We start from the raw sequence: 15,797 nt of genomic DNA, 5'->3' as shown, positions 1-15,797 counted from the left end.
GAGCTGGTCAGCAGGTCAGGTTCCAGAGTTGGAAGAAGGACACACTGGGGAAGTCCCGGGAGAAGGGTGCTGTAATGGTAGAAAGAACTGGAGCTGGACAAGATACCAGCTTCTAGACAGTTAGCTCTCAGTAAGATCCTAGGAAAATGAAACTCAGGGACAATCCCCAAATATTAATTTATTCTCATGTTTACTCTTCCCTTCAGTAGGCCTGCTTTTAGCACTTTGGCTACAAGTGCCTTTTTATTGCTTGAGATACATTTTGGAATAGTGCAAAGAAAAGTGAATTAAGAGACAGGTCTGCCTCAGGCTGGGAGGAGTGGAACAGTATGGCCTCTAGACAAATTCAGACCAGGGGTCTATTCCCAGCTCTGCTAATAACCAGTCTTGTGAACTTGAAAAAACTGTGAGTTCCTCATGTGCCAAGTTTGGTAAACCCTATCTTATAAGGCTCACTAAATCTTTGGTGATGAGCTACCTGGGCTCCCCATAGATGAAATGTTTCCTTCCAGCATACACTCGCATCATACTCAGGAATTTCCAGATGTCTTCCTCAGTGGCACAGTTGCCCTTCATGAAGATCATACCCAGGAGATTCATCAGGAGACTGGTCTTGGGTAACCCCCTTCCACCACGCACCCTCCCATTGTTGGGAAGTTTCAATTTGCTGACAAGATTGTAGCAGTGACTGGTTGAGTCGACTTCCTTCACATCTACTGCAAAGACTATCTCAATGCGCTCAGAGGCTCTCTTGAGAATCTCAGCAAATTGGCCGTGGTAGCTTTGGTGGACAATCTTCAGCATATCTTCCTTCATAATGGGCTGTTTCATTTTATACTTGTACAGAAGGCACTGCTTCAACAACCCAGCCTTCCTGGTTAAAAAGTCAGTTCCTGAGCTCTCAGTGAAGGGTGCGACCTCATAGGCGCTTGCCCTATCCTCATGTTGGCCATTGGAAGCTTCATCAGATCTCGTGTAAGAAATGCCTGCAGAAGTAGTGGTGGTAGTTGGTGCTCTTTGAGGCTCCTGGGCAGTGCTACATGACCCAGCAGCAGGCAGACTTTGGGTAATGCCTCCACACTGAGGAGAGGAGGTGGTAGTGGACTCCTCTTCTGCTGCTGCTATGGCCTGGGCACCCCCACAACTCGGTCTCACCTCCGGCCTGGTGGCGTTTATCACCAGCATGGACCTTACTCTTCTGACTCTGAGGCATGGTCAAGGACAGCAGGAAGGAGTATATACAGGAGGTCAGAAGATGTGGACACCTGGAGGAAGGAGAATAAGATGCTATGAGCACCTTCAGCGGGGAGATTCCTCCCTGGCTTTAACCAAGGCCACCTCTGCAGGGTCTTTGAGGGCACTGCTCTAGGCCCCCTCAAGGCTTCTGTTTTGGTCAGCCTGTCCCCTGAGAACCCTGTGGAGGATGTTAGAACCTTAGACTGCGGCCTGCCAGCCCTGCCTGGGGTATACTGGGATAACAGCAGGGGCTGCCAGTAGGAAGCCTCTGTTGTGGGGTGTGACAGTCTTCTCAGTTTACAGTCAGGATCATCATGTCAACTGTTGGCAGGTCAAGGGCCCCCTCTATTCTGGTGCTTTGAAGTTGACACCTCAAACCAAATCCAACACTTCCCTGAGACCCCAGAGGAGGAAGTAAAGGGGTCCCTTAGCCCCTCTCTCTGTCAGGGGGCACCCAACTGAGAGCTATGTGGAGCCCTCTCTGTCATGGGCTGCTTGGGTGATCAGTTGTCATTCAGGATACTCACCTGTTCTCCAGGTAGTACCTGGTACACCTCCCCTCTGCTGACTGGTGGCTGCAACTTGATACTAACCTTATACTCTTCTCTCTTACATTTGATGTAAATAAGTGAGGGTGATCCTCAGCCTGACAGCCCTGCCCTGAACCTTCAAGTTCTGAATGCAAAGGTGGGGCCTAGATTTTTTGTTATCTATTCAATGATTGGTGGTCCCTTCAGTCTTTCCCTTCCTTTGACCCTTGGCATAGTCTGGGCCTTCTCTCTTCCTGCCAGCGTCTCCTGAGACACACCCCACCCCAGGAGGATATGAGGGTTCCCCCAGCTGCCAGTGGTCTCCAAGGCTGAGAATAGGGGATGGATTCTCTTGTACCCTATTTGTGGGTGTTCCCCCCAGACAACTAAACTCCTGGAAAGATCTGGAAATCCTCCTACTGTGGGGGATAAACTATCCCTTATAAACAAAATCTCTCACCCCCCCACCTCCCGCCTCCCCACCACCCTCAGCCTTCCTGCCTCCCACCTCCCACCCCCGGCCTCCCCCATCCCCCACTTCCCCGCCTCCCTCCATCCCCCCACCCTCCCCTCCCCGTGATACCATAGGAGAAAATGAGTGTCAGTCATCACATCACCAGTTGCACAGACACCCCAGGCTGCCAGCAGGGTGGGAATTCCCTCAGTCCTCACATAGGGTCCTTATCCTGACTCCTGGCCACACTTGGGATGCTTTTCTCTGCTAACTTGAGGCCCCTCCCCTCAAACCAACGCCCTCACATCCCTGAGACCCTCCTCTCAGAAGTAAGCCTGATAGCCCTGCGCGGGGCTTCCCAGGCTTGACGGAAGCAAGCAAGTTCTGTGCCACTTCACTGTTCTGGGGTTGAGGTCCCCTCAGACCCCACTCAGAGTTCCGTCTTTGAACTCCTTCAGGGCAAGGCCCTCAGCTTCCTGATCTATCAAATAGGAAAGGAAGGCTTCCCTCTACCTGACTGCCATGCTTGGGTCCTCTGAGAGTGGCAAGCAGGGCCTCGTTGGGACTTTCCACCTAAGTTTCCTCACCCAGACTCTTGCTAGCGTCTTCTCCTCCGTGTGCTGAACTGGGGCTGCCCACATAAACCAAGGCCCTCAGCGCCCTGAGAGCCTCTGGGCCTAAATCTCCCTCAGCCTGACTGCACTGCACAAGGCATCCCAGGACTTAGAAGAGGGGCGGGGTTTTGGAGGGGAGGCAGGGGTTGGGGGATGTCTCCCATTCGTCATTCAGGCTCCTCACCTCGACTCGGTTCCTGCTAGAACCTGGAACTCCTCACCCCTGAGGCTGCTCGTCGCAGGAGGCAAAGTCTCTCACCTTCCTCAGGCTCCCTAGGAGGAAGTGAGCGCTACCCCTCACCTCACCACCGACAGGGCCTCGATCTCTGGTGCCCCCTCTGTTCTGGGGTGGAGGGCACCCTCAGCTGCACACAGGATTCTCAGTTATACTCCTTTCAGACCCTTGGGAACTTCCCTCTGCCACTGCCCTTACAACAAGGTCCTCACCTCCTTGAGACCTTCCTTGCAGGAGGCTGCCTGATGGCATAGGTCTAAGATCAGGCTAGGGAAAGTCTCTGCAAGACTCCCTACACTACAGAGAAGTGGTGTTCTCCTCAGTCATCATTCACCTAGGTCCTCATCTCAGCTCCTGTCTCTTTAATGAATGGTTTCCTGGGAAGTGCCACATCCCTGCAAACGCTTGAGTACTCTCTCCACTGTAAATCTTACGACAGTGGGTCTGTGTCTCAGGAAAGATGTGAGATGGGGAAGCTGAAGAGCAAGGTAGAGGACTCACATAGGAGGTGAGCTTTCAGAGAGAAAACAAAAAACACGCTGATTATTTCTCCTCTACCACCCAAACTTAGCTTCTAATGGAACTTCTGTTCTACAAGACTTACATACTACAGGAAATGGGCTGAGCCTGATAATTTTGTGAGACCCCATCTTTCGAGGTTAACTGACACTGCATATATAGATGATCATATTGTTACCAGATAGTATATCCTTCCTTTCATTATTCATATCATTCATTTATTTTGGTTTTCTTATCGCCCTGGCTATGTATTCCAATCCAGTACTTTGGGCACAAACTGTTTTTTTTTTTTCTTCAGTCACCTGAGATATACTATGGAGTAGTGAGAAGAAAAGTGAATAACGATACGCAAGGTCAGCTTCAGGGTGGGAGTGGTGGAACAGTGTGTGCCCTACAGAAATTTAGACTAGGAGTCTAGTCTAGCTGTGTCACTTAAAACCTTGTGAACATGAGAATATTGCAAGTTCTTCATTTGCCAACTGAGTTTGATAAACCCTATCTTGTATGACTGTGGGAATGTATGTATTGTGTATAAAGCACCCATCAAAATGACTAGCAAATATTGGGTGTTTCATGAATGGCAGTTACTATTTTTACCTAGACAATATCACCCTCCTATGTAGGAATGTTTTCTTAAATCCAGCATATGTCAGAGAAAATGCAATGCTCTCAGATAAAACACTACCAAATCAGTCAAAAATTTGCTTTAGCAAGTAAAATTAAGTATCTTGTCCACACTGGGAGCATTTATTATTTAATTTTAGTGTGGAGGTGTTTTTTTTCCCCCACCTGGATGCAACTCAAAGTTCCTAGAATTTTGTTATGCACCGACTCTTTCAGTCCTTTCCAGCTGCCCTTCTATCTAAACCATGTCCATTTTTATTTTTGTTTCTTCCCCACCAAAATCTAGCCCTCTCTTAGAATTTGCCAAATTATACTCAAGATAACCTAACTAAAATGCTCTTTTAGTGCATTGGGATCTGGCTCTACCAGTTCAAGGCAGAAAGTGTCAACGGAGTGGCTCCTGTGCATCTCACCCATTGGGGCTCAAGGCAGGCTGCCCCAAAATGTGCCACAAAGGCATATTGATTACCTTGTATTACGGTTACTGAAGAAATGGCCAACGCAGGAGGGACAGTCTGACCCTCCTTTATGTCTCCCTGAAAGCAGGAATTAAATCTCTCATGTGAAAGAGGTACTCCCTGCATCTGGAGGTAGAAGGACACCCTTATAGCCAGAAATAGGAAATTCAGGCAGAGAAGCCTATATAAACAAACCTTGTTACTTCTTTAATTTACTACCCCAAGCCCAAATTCTGTTTAGATTCTTCACTAATGGAGCACTCAAAATGCAAGTTTTTTTGTCCTGTCCATTCCTCAAAACTTTATTGTTTCTTCATCTAAAAATATAAAAGCTGCCTTTTTTGGGCCACTTCTTAGGTCCCATTTCTAAGAAACCTCCATGTGCATGAATTACAATTTGTTTCTTTTTCTCCTGTTAATCTGTCTTGTGTCAATTTTGTTATTAGTCCAACCACAAGAACTCAAGAGGTGTAGGGGGTAAATTTCCCCCTCCCTGACAGTTGGCAAGCCAGGCAGGAGGCTTTCCATCCTGAGGCTGCTGCAGCTGAGAGATCCTGGGACATGTGACAAAGGCCGCAGAAGGTAAGATTTCTTACCATGTCAGCCTCCCAGATTGCTGCCTTCAAGGTCTGATGGAAGGGAAAGTAATGAGAGTCCCTTTTTTTTCTCTCTAAATTTAGGTTAGCAGGAGAAAATATTTGTGTAGCTAGTTCCTTAGACTTAGGGAAACTTTAGGATTCTATTCTTCTCAAACATGGTCACTGTTTTACTTTGTCTCTGTCTGTTGTGTCATTTGTCATAAGGAGAAAGAACCATAGGGCAATACAGTAGGCATAGGCCCTATAAGCCTGCTGTTCAAGCCAACCTCACAGATTGTTAACAGCTGTCACCAGACCCGTGTCTATTTAGACAAACTTTGCTGTGGTTCCTCTACGTAAAAACGAGATGAGGTTTTACCTTCCGTCTTCTTCTATGTCTTGAGAGCCTGGCATTTTGTCCAGTGAGAATATTCTCTCTGGTCTGTCATCCAGAAGGTGCATTTACTGGGGTGTATCTGGTGGCTAGTTGAATAGACTGGGGTTCCAAGACATGAAGTTACCAGCACTCTCATTGTCTGGTTGTGCCAGCTCTCAGGGGAGTTTGTCATAAGGGGTCCTGGCCCATAAGGGGCATTTGTCATCTCAACTTTTATTGCTTGTTAGTACTGGAAAAGCCCCATTCCAGTAGTGCCTGCCTGCCTGGTGCCATAAATTAATGGGTTTATGGCTGGAGTGCCCCACAGTTTCGTGGGACACTAGAGAGATTGTTTTCACTATACCATTCGTACCACCTGTAGCAACAAAGGGCTTTTACTTTTTTAGACTAACTCTGGGAATGAACTTTCTGGATCTTGTGAGGGCTAAATAATCTCTCGTGATATGTCTCTTGCATTTTTGGTTAAGCAGTAAAAAAAAAAAATGCTTATTGGTTTGAGTTGCTGTTTGAAATTAATATAAGATCCTACTTGCCAATGGCCAGATGATGGATCCTTTAAATTGGCTGTATTCACATATGAACCGGTTTGCAAGGCAAAAATAGAGACATAGACATAGAGAACAAACGTATGGACACCAAGGGGGGAAATTGGGGTGGAATGAATTGGGAGATTGGGATTGACATATATACACTACTATGTATAAAATAGATAACTAATGAGAGCCTGCTGTATAGCACAGGGAACTCCACTTCGCTGTACAGTAGAAACTAGCACAACATTGTAAAACAACTATACCCCAATAAAAAACAAGAAAAATAAATAAATAAATAAATTGGCTGTATTTAAAAGGAAAAAATTTTGTGAGAGCTCTCATCATAAACATCTCTCATATTGGTACTTATGGGAGGATCAAATTGAAAGGAAAAAAATTATAATGAATATTAAGAAATTTCTTATTATGATGAAAGAAATTAAAACAAAAATCCAACATAAATTCTGCTCTTAAAAATCGCCCTGTTTCCTCAGTAGTTTTCCAGGACCTCCTACAGATAATCCGGGAACAGATCAGCTGGAGTCCAATATTCAACGGCTAATAGGAACAACTGTCTTTGTCTTGTAAATCTGTATAAAATCAGAAATACAATTCTAGAAGCAAGTCAAAGCGCACCTAACCTTACCCGTCCCAAGCCCTCACCCATCCCTCTTAAAATGCTTGTAGATTTTATAAATGATCAGGATATTAGAGTAAAATTGTCCTTAAGAAAAAAATTAATAGTGATTACTCAAAGACTTATGATAATAGACAAATATACTCCAAAACTCCCTAGGACAAAACTTAACATTTCCTTCCCTGCCCCTTAAAGTTATGAGTCTGGATTAGCTCAGTCTGTAGAACTTAAAAAGAAAAAAAAGAAGAAGAAAAAAAAAAGGAAAGGGACCTCTTCAAACACAAACTGCTAAAAGACTCTCTTGCCTGAACAGTCTCCTCAAAATTGCTTGTCAAGGGCAAATACAGATCTTAAAATTCTTCTCCACAAATAAAAAAAGACTTTAGCCATCTGAATGAGTACACTTAATTAATTCTGTTATTTATAAACTAGTGAGTTTTGTATTGTACCTGATTCATGACTAAAGTTTTAAAATGAAAACTATGAGATCTCTGGTTTTGTCTGTCTATATGTCTATATGTCTACTTTATAAATATGGTATCTTTCTACCTCCAGATTATGTTGCCAAAATCATTATTTGTAAAAGAGCTCTATTTAATTGGCTTAAACAAACTAGTACTTATATAAAAATTGTTAAAAATATAACAAAAACTAACCCAAATGTTTTTCAAGTTCACATGATCTAGAATAATCTTTAGTAAATATTGTAAAAGCTAATTTTAAGCTTGTTGATTTAATTAATACAGGTATATCTTCAGAGTTAGCATAAAATATAATGCAGAAAAACAACTTTTGTTCTACTGGGTTTACTAGCTAATGTCTCTGTTGCAACAGTTTGTCAGAAAACAAACAAACAAAACAGACAAAAGACCTTAGGATAATGACTAAATGCTTTAATGACTCATGAAATTTTCATGAGTAATCTAAGTATGATTATTCAAGAACAAAAGAATTAAATAGGTGTAAGTGAGATAAGAGTGTTTAGGTGAACTTTTTAACAATAATTGTTTTGTGGTATGTCTACCTAAATAGTTTCCTAAATCTCTTTGGTAATTTACACTCTTAGAGTTTTGCTAAGTTAAATTAAATGATGAGAATTCATTGAATGTCTAGTCATTTCCAAATAAGATAAAATACTAAAACATTAACTGCTGAACAAGTCTAAGGTTGCATATTTTTTACCTCTTACTACAGAGACTAAGTATGTTTGGGTTTATTAATAAATATACCTTATGCTTTATTGAAAGATTATTCTATAACATAACATATATTTCTAGAAATTATAAAATGTATTTTTAAGTTTGCCAAGCCACAAAATGTTAATACAGTTCAGAACTGTTTACTTCTTTATTTTCACTAAAAAATTAAGATTTCAAAGGATTAAGAATTCTAATTAATATATTGGTTAAAGCTACCAGATATAGCAATAGAAATAGGATGTGTTTTGGGGTAAGAAAAGTTATAGGGTATGGAGATGTTTTTGTTAAGGAAAAAGAAAGTGATTTTCCCTAAGGCTGGTTATTTCTAAATGGGAAAGAAAACAAGGCACAAATTAAAATGGACATAGAAAATTGTAAGTTTTGTGAAAAAAGGAATCTTTGGAAAGGAATTTTATGTGTGGTCAGGATTAAATAAAATTAGAATCAATTTAATTAAGTAAATGAGCTTAAGTATCAAAAGTAAACTGGTACAGAATTGGAATTTGGTTTTATCTCTGTTAAAAGGACAGAGGTTTTTTTTTTTTTTTTTTCTATTGGTCTGCTCTTGATAAGAAGAGATTATGAAAGGTTTTCTTTACCTTGAAGGAGTCTGACCAAAAAATATATATAGTGTCTTGTCTTATCTTTATCAGGTCTTTGATTGCTTAAGTAAACATAGTCCTCCGGGTGTTAAAAGAGTGAAATTTTGCTCAGAACCATATAACCTTCTATATTTGCCTATGAAGTCTTTAATTGTTACTTTGGTTAAATGGATAAATAAGCATTGTTTCACAGTGACCTATTTGACTAAGTGTTTTAAAGCCTCTTTGATATTTTTGACAAGCTTCCCCCAAATCAAATTCTATATGAAGTCTTTTTGACTTAGAACTAACTTTGAGATATGAGTTATTTCAGAGGGCCCCTGAAATATCTCAAAGATTTGTTCTCTCTCCTTATAAAAAGAGAGATATTAAACTAATTAGGAGTATTTGTTATGTTAAATTACATGGGAAGCATTGTCAAATAAGAAGTAACGTTAAGCCTTTTTTATGTTGTGTCTGTATAGGTATGTATTATAAGTGTTCCAGAAATTATTTGAAATTACTGGAAGTCTTATATGTCCTGGCATAAAATGTTGTCTGTCACCAAAATTGAAGCTCACACTAAAAGGACTAAACCCAAGTATCAGGGAAACACTGAAGCTGACTTTTATGCACAGGCAGCAACAAAAAAAGAATCTGTAAAGATTGTGGCACGTGTGGATAAAGTCCATTTTGCTTCTGCCAAAAAATTGACCCTTAATCGCCAGACTTGCCATCCTGATGTCCGTTTAACATAGCACCAGTCTGCCTCTGAATTGGAGAAATTAAATGGGTAAACAATAGCTATAAAATAAATAGCTGGGGCTATGAGAAACCCAAGATGGTCCCTTGGTTCCTCCCAGCTTTCTGGCAACCCCCCCCCCCCATTTAAGATAACTCAAATTATAAATAGACATTGGTAGGAAGATTTCTATAAAACTGTGCAAAAAGTTTACCAGCAATGTCTGACCTGGCAGGTCCATAACCCTGGGAAGAAAAAAAAAAAAAAAAGATTTTTGTCCCCAGAGGCCTCAAGACCTCCTTTCGCTGGACCCTTTGAACACCTGCAACTGGACTTCATTTATTTGCCACTTAGTATGAGTCATCAAAATACTCTTGTTATTGTATGTATATTTTCTGGATGGGTTGAAGCCTTCCCTTGCTGCAAAGCTGATTCCCTCACAGTGGCAAATAAACTGTTTAGAAAATGTGTTCTCCACTTGGGGTATACCTTTTATAATATCCAGTGATCAAGGCACAGATTTCCCTGGGCAAATCATACAAGCCTTAACAAAAACCTTGCAAACTTCTTGAAATTATCACTGTCCCTATCACCCACAATCTTCAGGGAAGATCGATAGAACTAATGGAAAAACTGGATTCAAGCAGAACAAGAATTAACATGGGACCGAATGAATTGATGAATATGATTATAATTTTCATGATTTTTTTTGTCTGAAATATTACTGATTTTTAAAAATCTTTCATTTTCCAGATATAAGGGAATTTTTTAACTTACAGCAATTTGATAAATTATACCTTTGTAAATAGAATTTAAACATTTATCTTTTTGTCCCTACCTGATCACTCCAGAATTCAGAAAGTCTCAGTGAGTATTCTTATTTTCTTGGCAAAATAGTTATTTGCATAATTGAATAAGAATCTGTTCTTATAGCAGGACACAATTGGAAACATTGGTTATATTACCAAGACTTTGATTGGAATGTCATATTTGACAGAGATACATGTAGACTCAGATATGACCAGATAGCTTGAAGGAACTAAGGTCGACTTTATGGAACCATAAAGCCCCTTGAAAAAACAGCCTAGGACCTTGCTGACAGCGTTCCCAGCAGCTTCCCAGCAGCCTTACCAGGTGAGTAAGGAAGGCCACTTCCTGGCAGGCACAGGAGCCTCAGGATATTTGGGGGACTTCAAGAAGAGAGGAATTCACCCAAATCTCTAGGTATAAAAGGAACTCTGATGACAAATCTTTGGTGTGGCTTCCTGGCCTTGAGAAGCTATTAAAATTTCACTCTGGAGACTCCTTATGAAAACTTCCAGCAAAGCAGATTTAAAAGAGCCTATATGGCCAATTGCTATTCTTGCTGGACTTAACATAAATAATCAGGCCAAGTTTATTGAATCTAGACTTATTTTGCAAACAAATTAGTCTTAATTTTGCTTTCTTTGGTAGAGATGAGGGAGATTTTAGAGAGAAAAATTGTTTCAATAGAAACTATACTACACACTTGTGGGTATTAGATTCTAGTGCTATTACTTTTCCTTGAAGTTTTGTCATTTACCTGTAAACTGGACTGGATCCTGAATTTTTCTAGTTTCCTCCAGTATCTGGCTGCAACTCTCTAAACTAACATTTCCAATTTTCTCTCATTCTTTTGATGTATCTGTGGGGAGAAGGTGAGCTCTATGTCCTACTCCTCTGCCAACTTGACCTGCTCCCCTCTCCCATCCTTTTGACTTGAATCATTGAGAACTAAAACTGTTCTTTTCCTGAAGCCCTGCACACTGAAGCTAGACGACTTGATATAAACGTCAGAGAAATTGCCACAACAGCTCATATTTAAACAATCTACAGCCAGTTGCTGTATGAGCCACTCAGAAAGTTAACCTGAACACTCAGTGACATCATCAGAGACATTTCAAACTGCAATAGATGCTTCGAACCTGACACCTAGAAATCTTCTTGACTGACCGCCCCCTGGGCTCAGAAACTGGTTTATAACCAGCTCCAATCATTAACCTTTGTTTTTCTTTTGTTTCCATAGAAATGCCTCTTATTAAATACCTGATATTGCTTGCACCATAGACCTAGCTTTGGGAGCCCATCTGCATCACTGCCTCCTGAAATGAGATACAACAATTTAACTGAACTGAACTGTTCTCAGAACTAAGAAACTGGTTCAATGAAATGGAGGACTCTACTAACCCATTCTCTGTCTCCACAGTGACCAGTTCAGCTCTTAATATGTGAAACTTCCAGGGAAGTTTCAGAGGAGGGAACTGTTAAGGCTTAGGGCAGGCTGCCCCCAAATATACCACAATGGCATATTGATTATTTTGAATTAAAGTTATTTAAGAAACAGCCAGTGCAGGAGGGGCACTCCGACCCTCCTTTCGGTCTCCCTGAAAGCAGGAAATAAATCTCTCATGTGAAAGATGCATTCCCTGCATCTGGAGGTAGAAGGATACCCTTATAGCCAGAAATAGGGAATTCAGGCAGAGAAGCCTGTATAAACAAACCTTGTTACTTCTTTAACTTACTACCCCAAGCCCAAATTCTGTTTAGATTCCTTACTAATTGAAGGAATTACCCAAAATGTAAGTTTATTTGTCCCGTCCATTCCTCACAAGTTTATTGTTTCTTTGTCTAAAAAGTATAAAAGCTGCCTGCTTTGGCTACTTCTTAGGTCCCATTTCTATGACACCTCCGTGCACATGAATTACAGTTTCTTTCTTTTTCTCCTGTTAATTTGTCTTGTGTCAACTTTATTAGTCTAACCACAAGAACTCAAAGGGGTAGTGGGGGAATCTCCTCCTCCCTGACATACCTCAAGGCAGTTAACCCTTATGTCTCAGAAACTCCCTGGAGACAATGTGCAAAGAATACCTGTCTGTGCACTGTATTCTCCTGCATTGAGATAAGAGCAAAGACACCTTAGATTTCTGTCTGTTAGGGGCTGAATTGTGTCCCCCCAAAAATTCATGTTGAAGGCATAAACCCCAGTACCTCAGAATGCGACTGTAGTTGGAGATAAGGTCTTTAAAGAGCTGGTTAAGTTAAAATGAGGCCATTAGGGTGGGCCATAACCCAATCTGACTGGTGTCTTTATAAGAAGAGGTTAGGACACAAAAGGAGAGACCAGGGATATATGCACACAAAGGGACAGCCAAGTGAAGAGGGTGGCCATCTGCCAGCTGAGGAGAGAGGCCTCAGAAGAAACCAACCCTCATCTTGGACTTCCAGCCTCCAGAACTGTGAGAAAATAAATTTTGGTTGTTTAAGCCACCCATTCTGTGGTATTTTGTTGTGGAAGCCCTAACAAATCAATACACTGCCCCAGGTAGAGATTTCTTTCTGGATTATCCTTTTACTTTCCCGTAAGTCATAGAGGGCATCTCAACATCTTGTATGACTGCAGCTCCTTGCTTCTAAAGTTGTATGGGCATAGGCTGGGTCTTCATCTTAGCATTGCCGGTACTAGCACAGAACCTTTTAAAGAGCAGATGCTCAACTGACGTTTGGGAAATAAAAAAGAAAGTGAGTAAGAGGTCTAACTTGTTAAGATTTAATACCTCCTACATTCTTTAATAAGTTAAGCATATTGAGGTATAAATCATTTAATTTTACAAAACAGAAGACTGAAAGGATTAAGAAAAATCAAGGTTTATCATGTTTTCTTTTTAATTATTTTTTATTTTTTCATTCCATTATCCCAACAATTTTATTGTGGTATTCTTCCCCATTTCAACAAAAATCCCTATTGTGATGTCAAATTTTCTTATCTGGATGATTTTTAAAAAGTCTCAGACTTCAGTAAGGGTGGGAGAAGCTGCTGGACGTGGCCATGGAACATGCCTGGAAGTGACAGTATTTCCAGGCCTGGCTGCAATTTTGGCTCGATCTCTCTCTTCCTCATCTTGCAAAGCTTCTTCATATTGTGATGAGAAGGCACTGGGAACCGTATTGCTGAACTTCGCCAAAAATTCCAAGATTTTCATTTTGCTGGTTTCAGCATGGGCTCTTGGGCCCCACAGGAACTCATAGCGTGGAGGATCACTGTTAGGCACCTGGTGGTACTCCAGGTACTTCAGCCTCACGAAATCTTTGGTGATGAGCTTCCTGGGCTCCCTATAGGTGGAGTGCTTCCTCCCAGCATATACTCGCATCACATTCAGGAATTTCCAGATGTCTTCCTCAGTGGCACAGTTGCCGTTCATGAAGATTACACCCAAGACTGTCATCAAGAGACCGGTCTTAGGTAACCCCCTACCAGGACACACCCTCCCATTGTTGGGGAGTTTCAGTTTGCTGACAAGGTCATATGAGTGGATGGTTGAGTCGACCTTCAAGTCAACGGCAAAGACAGCCTCAATGCGTTCAGAGACTTTCTTGAGAATCTCAGCAAATCGGTTTTGGTACTTTTGGTTGACAATCTTCAGCATGTCTTCCTTCATAATGGGCTGCTTCATTTTATATTTGTGCAGAAGGAACTGCTCCAACAAATCCATCTGACTAGTTAGAGTATCACTGTATGTGCTCTCAGTAGAAGGTGAGACATCAGAGGAACATGGATGTTCCTCATCTTGACTGTTATCATTTTCATCAGACCTTGTGTCAGAAGTACTTGAAGAAGTGATGGTAGTAGATGGGGCTTTTGAAGACCCCTGAGAAGTGCTGTTTGACCCAGTAGCTGATGAACTCTGGGGATTATCTTCCAAAACAGGAGAAGAGGAGGAGGGGGGTTCTTCTATTACTGCAGTGGCCTGAACTCTCCTGTGACTCTGGGAGTCATCTTGGGCCTGGCGGCCCGTTTCTCACGGGTGCGGAGCTTACTCTTCTGACTCCGAGGCATGATGACTGTGCTCAGGCACAATGGTCAGGAGTGTGAGTAGAAGAGCAGGGGATAAGGGTCCACTGGATGAGGAAGGTTGAGAGAGTGTGCAGCTTCAGCAGGGAAATACCACCTTGGTTATAAGGAAGGCTACATTTGTAGTTTTCCTTGAGGGCACTGCTCTAAAAACCCACAGGGCTCCTGTTCTCCTAATCAGCCTGTCCCTTGGGAAACCTGTTGAAGGAAATTAGAGTGATCTTTAGGCTGCATCCTGCCACCCCTGCCTCAGGCATGCTGGGGCGACAGCAGGAGCTGGTGGTCTTCTACATTGAGGAGTCTCTTATGTCACATCCAAGACCATCATTTAACTGGTGGCAGGTCATGGGACCCATTCCCTCTGCTGTTCTGAGGTTGACATCACAAACCTCCCTGGGATCTATGAGAAAGAAATGAAGGGGGTCCTCAGCTTATCACCCCTGTCCAGGTGCCCCCAGTACTGACTGCTCAGTGGGGAGTTTTCTGTCCTGGCCTCTGGAGTCCTCAGTCCTCATTAAGGGTCCTTAATTTGGCTACACATAGGGCCTGATATCCCCACCCGTTTCATTGAATGGTGGCTACACCTTCAAACTAAGGATTTCACCTCCCATAGACCTGATATAAATAAGTGTTGGTGGAGCTTCAGCTTGATAGCCCTGCCCTGGATCCTCAAGGGCTGTAACAAGGAGCAGGGCTGGATTCCTTATCACTTCTATTTAGTGGTAGATGATCCCCCAGTCCTTGCTTTGACCTCTGTCATGGCCTGGAATTCCACCCTCCCTTGCCCTTAGGCCTGCCCCTTATACTAAGGCCAGCATCACCCTGAAACCCCTAGGAGAAAGTGAGATTCTCCTCATCTGACCATACCTGTCCTTGGTCTTCTGAGGCTGAGAGTAAGGAATGAATTCTATGGTTATGGGGTATGTGGTTCCCTTAGTCCTCAGGGTATTCACCTGGTCTCTGGAAAAACCTGGAAATCTTCCCACTGCTGGCCCTAGGCCATACCCCTTAGACCATGTCCCTCACCCCTGTGTGACACCATAGGAATATGTCACATCATGTCAACAAAGCCCAGGTATCCCAGGGATACCAGGAAGGGCATAGTTCCGTGGGGTTCTCTCACAGTCTAAAGGCAGAGGTTTCCTTAAGTCCTCACTCGGGGTTCTCACCTCGACTCCTGGCAGGGCTTGGGACTCCTTCCTTTGTTTACCTAAGGACCCTCTCCTCAGACTAAGGTCCTCACTCCCTGAGGTGCCAGAGAGGCAAAGTCTGGGAATGCCACATAAGGCTACTCCTACCTGTGCCCTTCCAGGGTTGACATCAGGATTCAGGCTCCTTGGGGCTCTCTCTGTTCAGGGTAGGGGTGTGCCCTCAGTCCTCATTCAGGTTCCTCACCTTGACTTCTGAAGGGCCCTAAGTTTCCTCTTTCTTTCAACTTAAAGTCACCCATGTAGACCAAAGCTCTTATGTTCCTCTAAACCCTGAAAATAAGTGAGGGGATGCTCAGCCTGGCAGCCCTGCCTTGGCCTTCTCAGTCTGAGAGCAGACACAGGCCAGTCTCTCTGTGACTTAAGTTATTATGTGGCTTTT

General features: G+C 42.6%; 1 protein-coding gene across 1 annotated transcript; it reads right to left on the bottom strand.

Moving 5' to 3' along the window:
- Positions 1-438: 438 nt before the first annotated feature.
- Positions 439-15,657, bottom strand: LOC137756248 (melanoma-associated antigen B10-like). Its single transcript, XM_068532586.1, is given in 5 exon segments — positions 439-1,204; positions 9,566-9,582; positions 13,196-13,246; positions 13,249-14,051; positions 15,603-15,657. Coding segments are annotated over 5 exon segments (1,692 nt in total).
- Positions 15,658-15,797: the final 140 nt, after the last annotated feature.

This window comes from Eschrichtius robustus, chromosome X (genome assembly GCF_028021215.1).
Source record: "Eschrichtius robustus isolate mEscRob2 chromosome X, mEscRob2.pri, whole genome shotgun sequence".
Taxonomy (NCBI): Eukaryota; Metazoa; Chordata; class Mammalia; order Artiodactyla; family Eschrichtiidae; genus Eschrichtius; species Eschrichtius robustus.
This window is presented reverse-complemented; position numbering and strand designations above follow the sequence as displayed.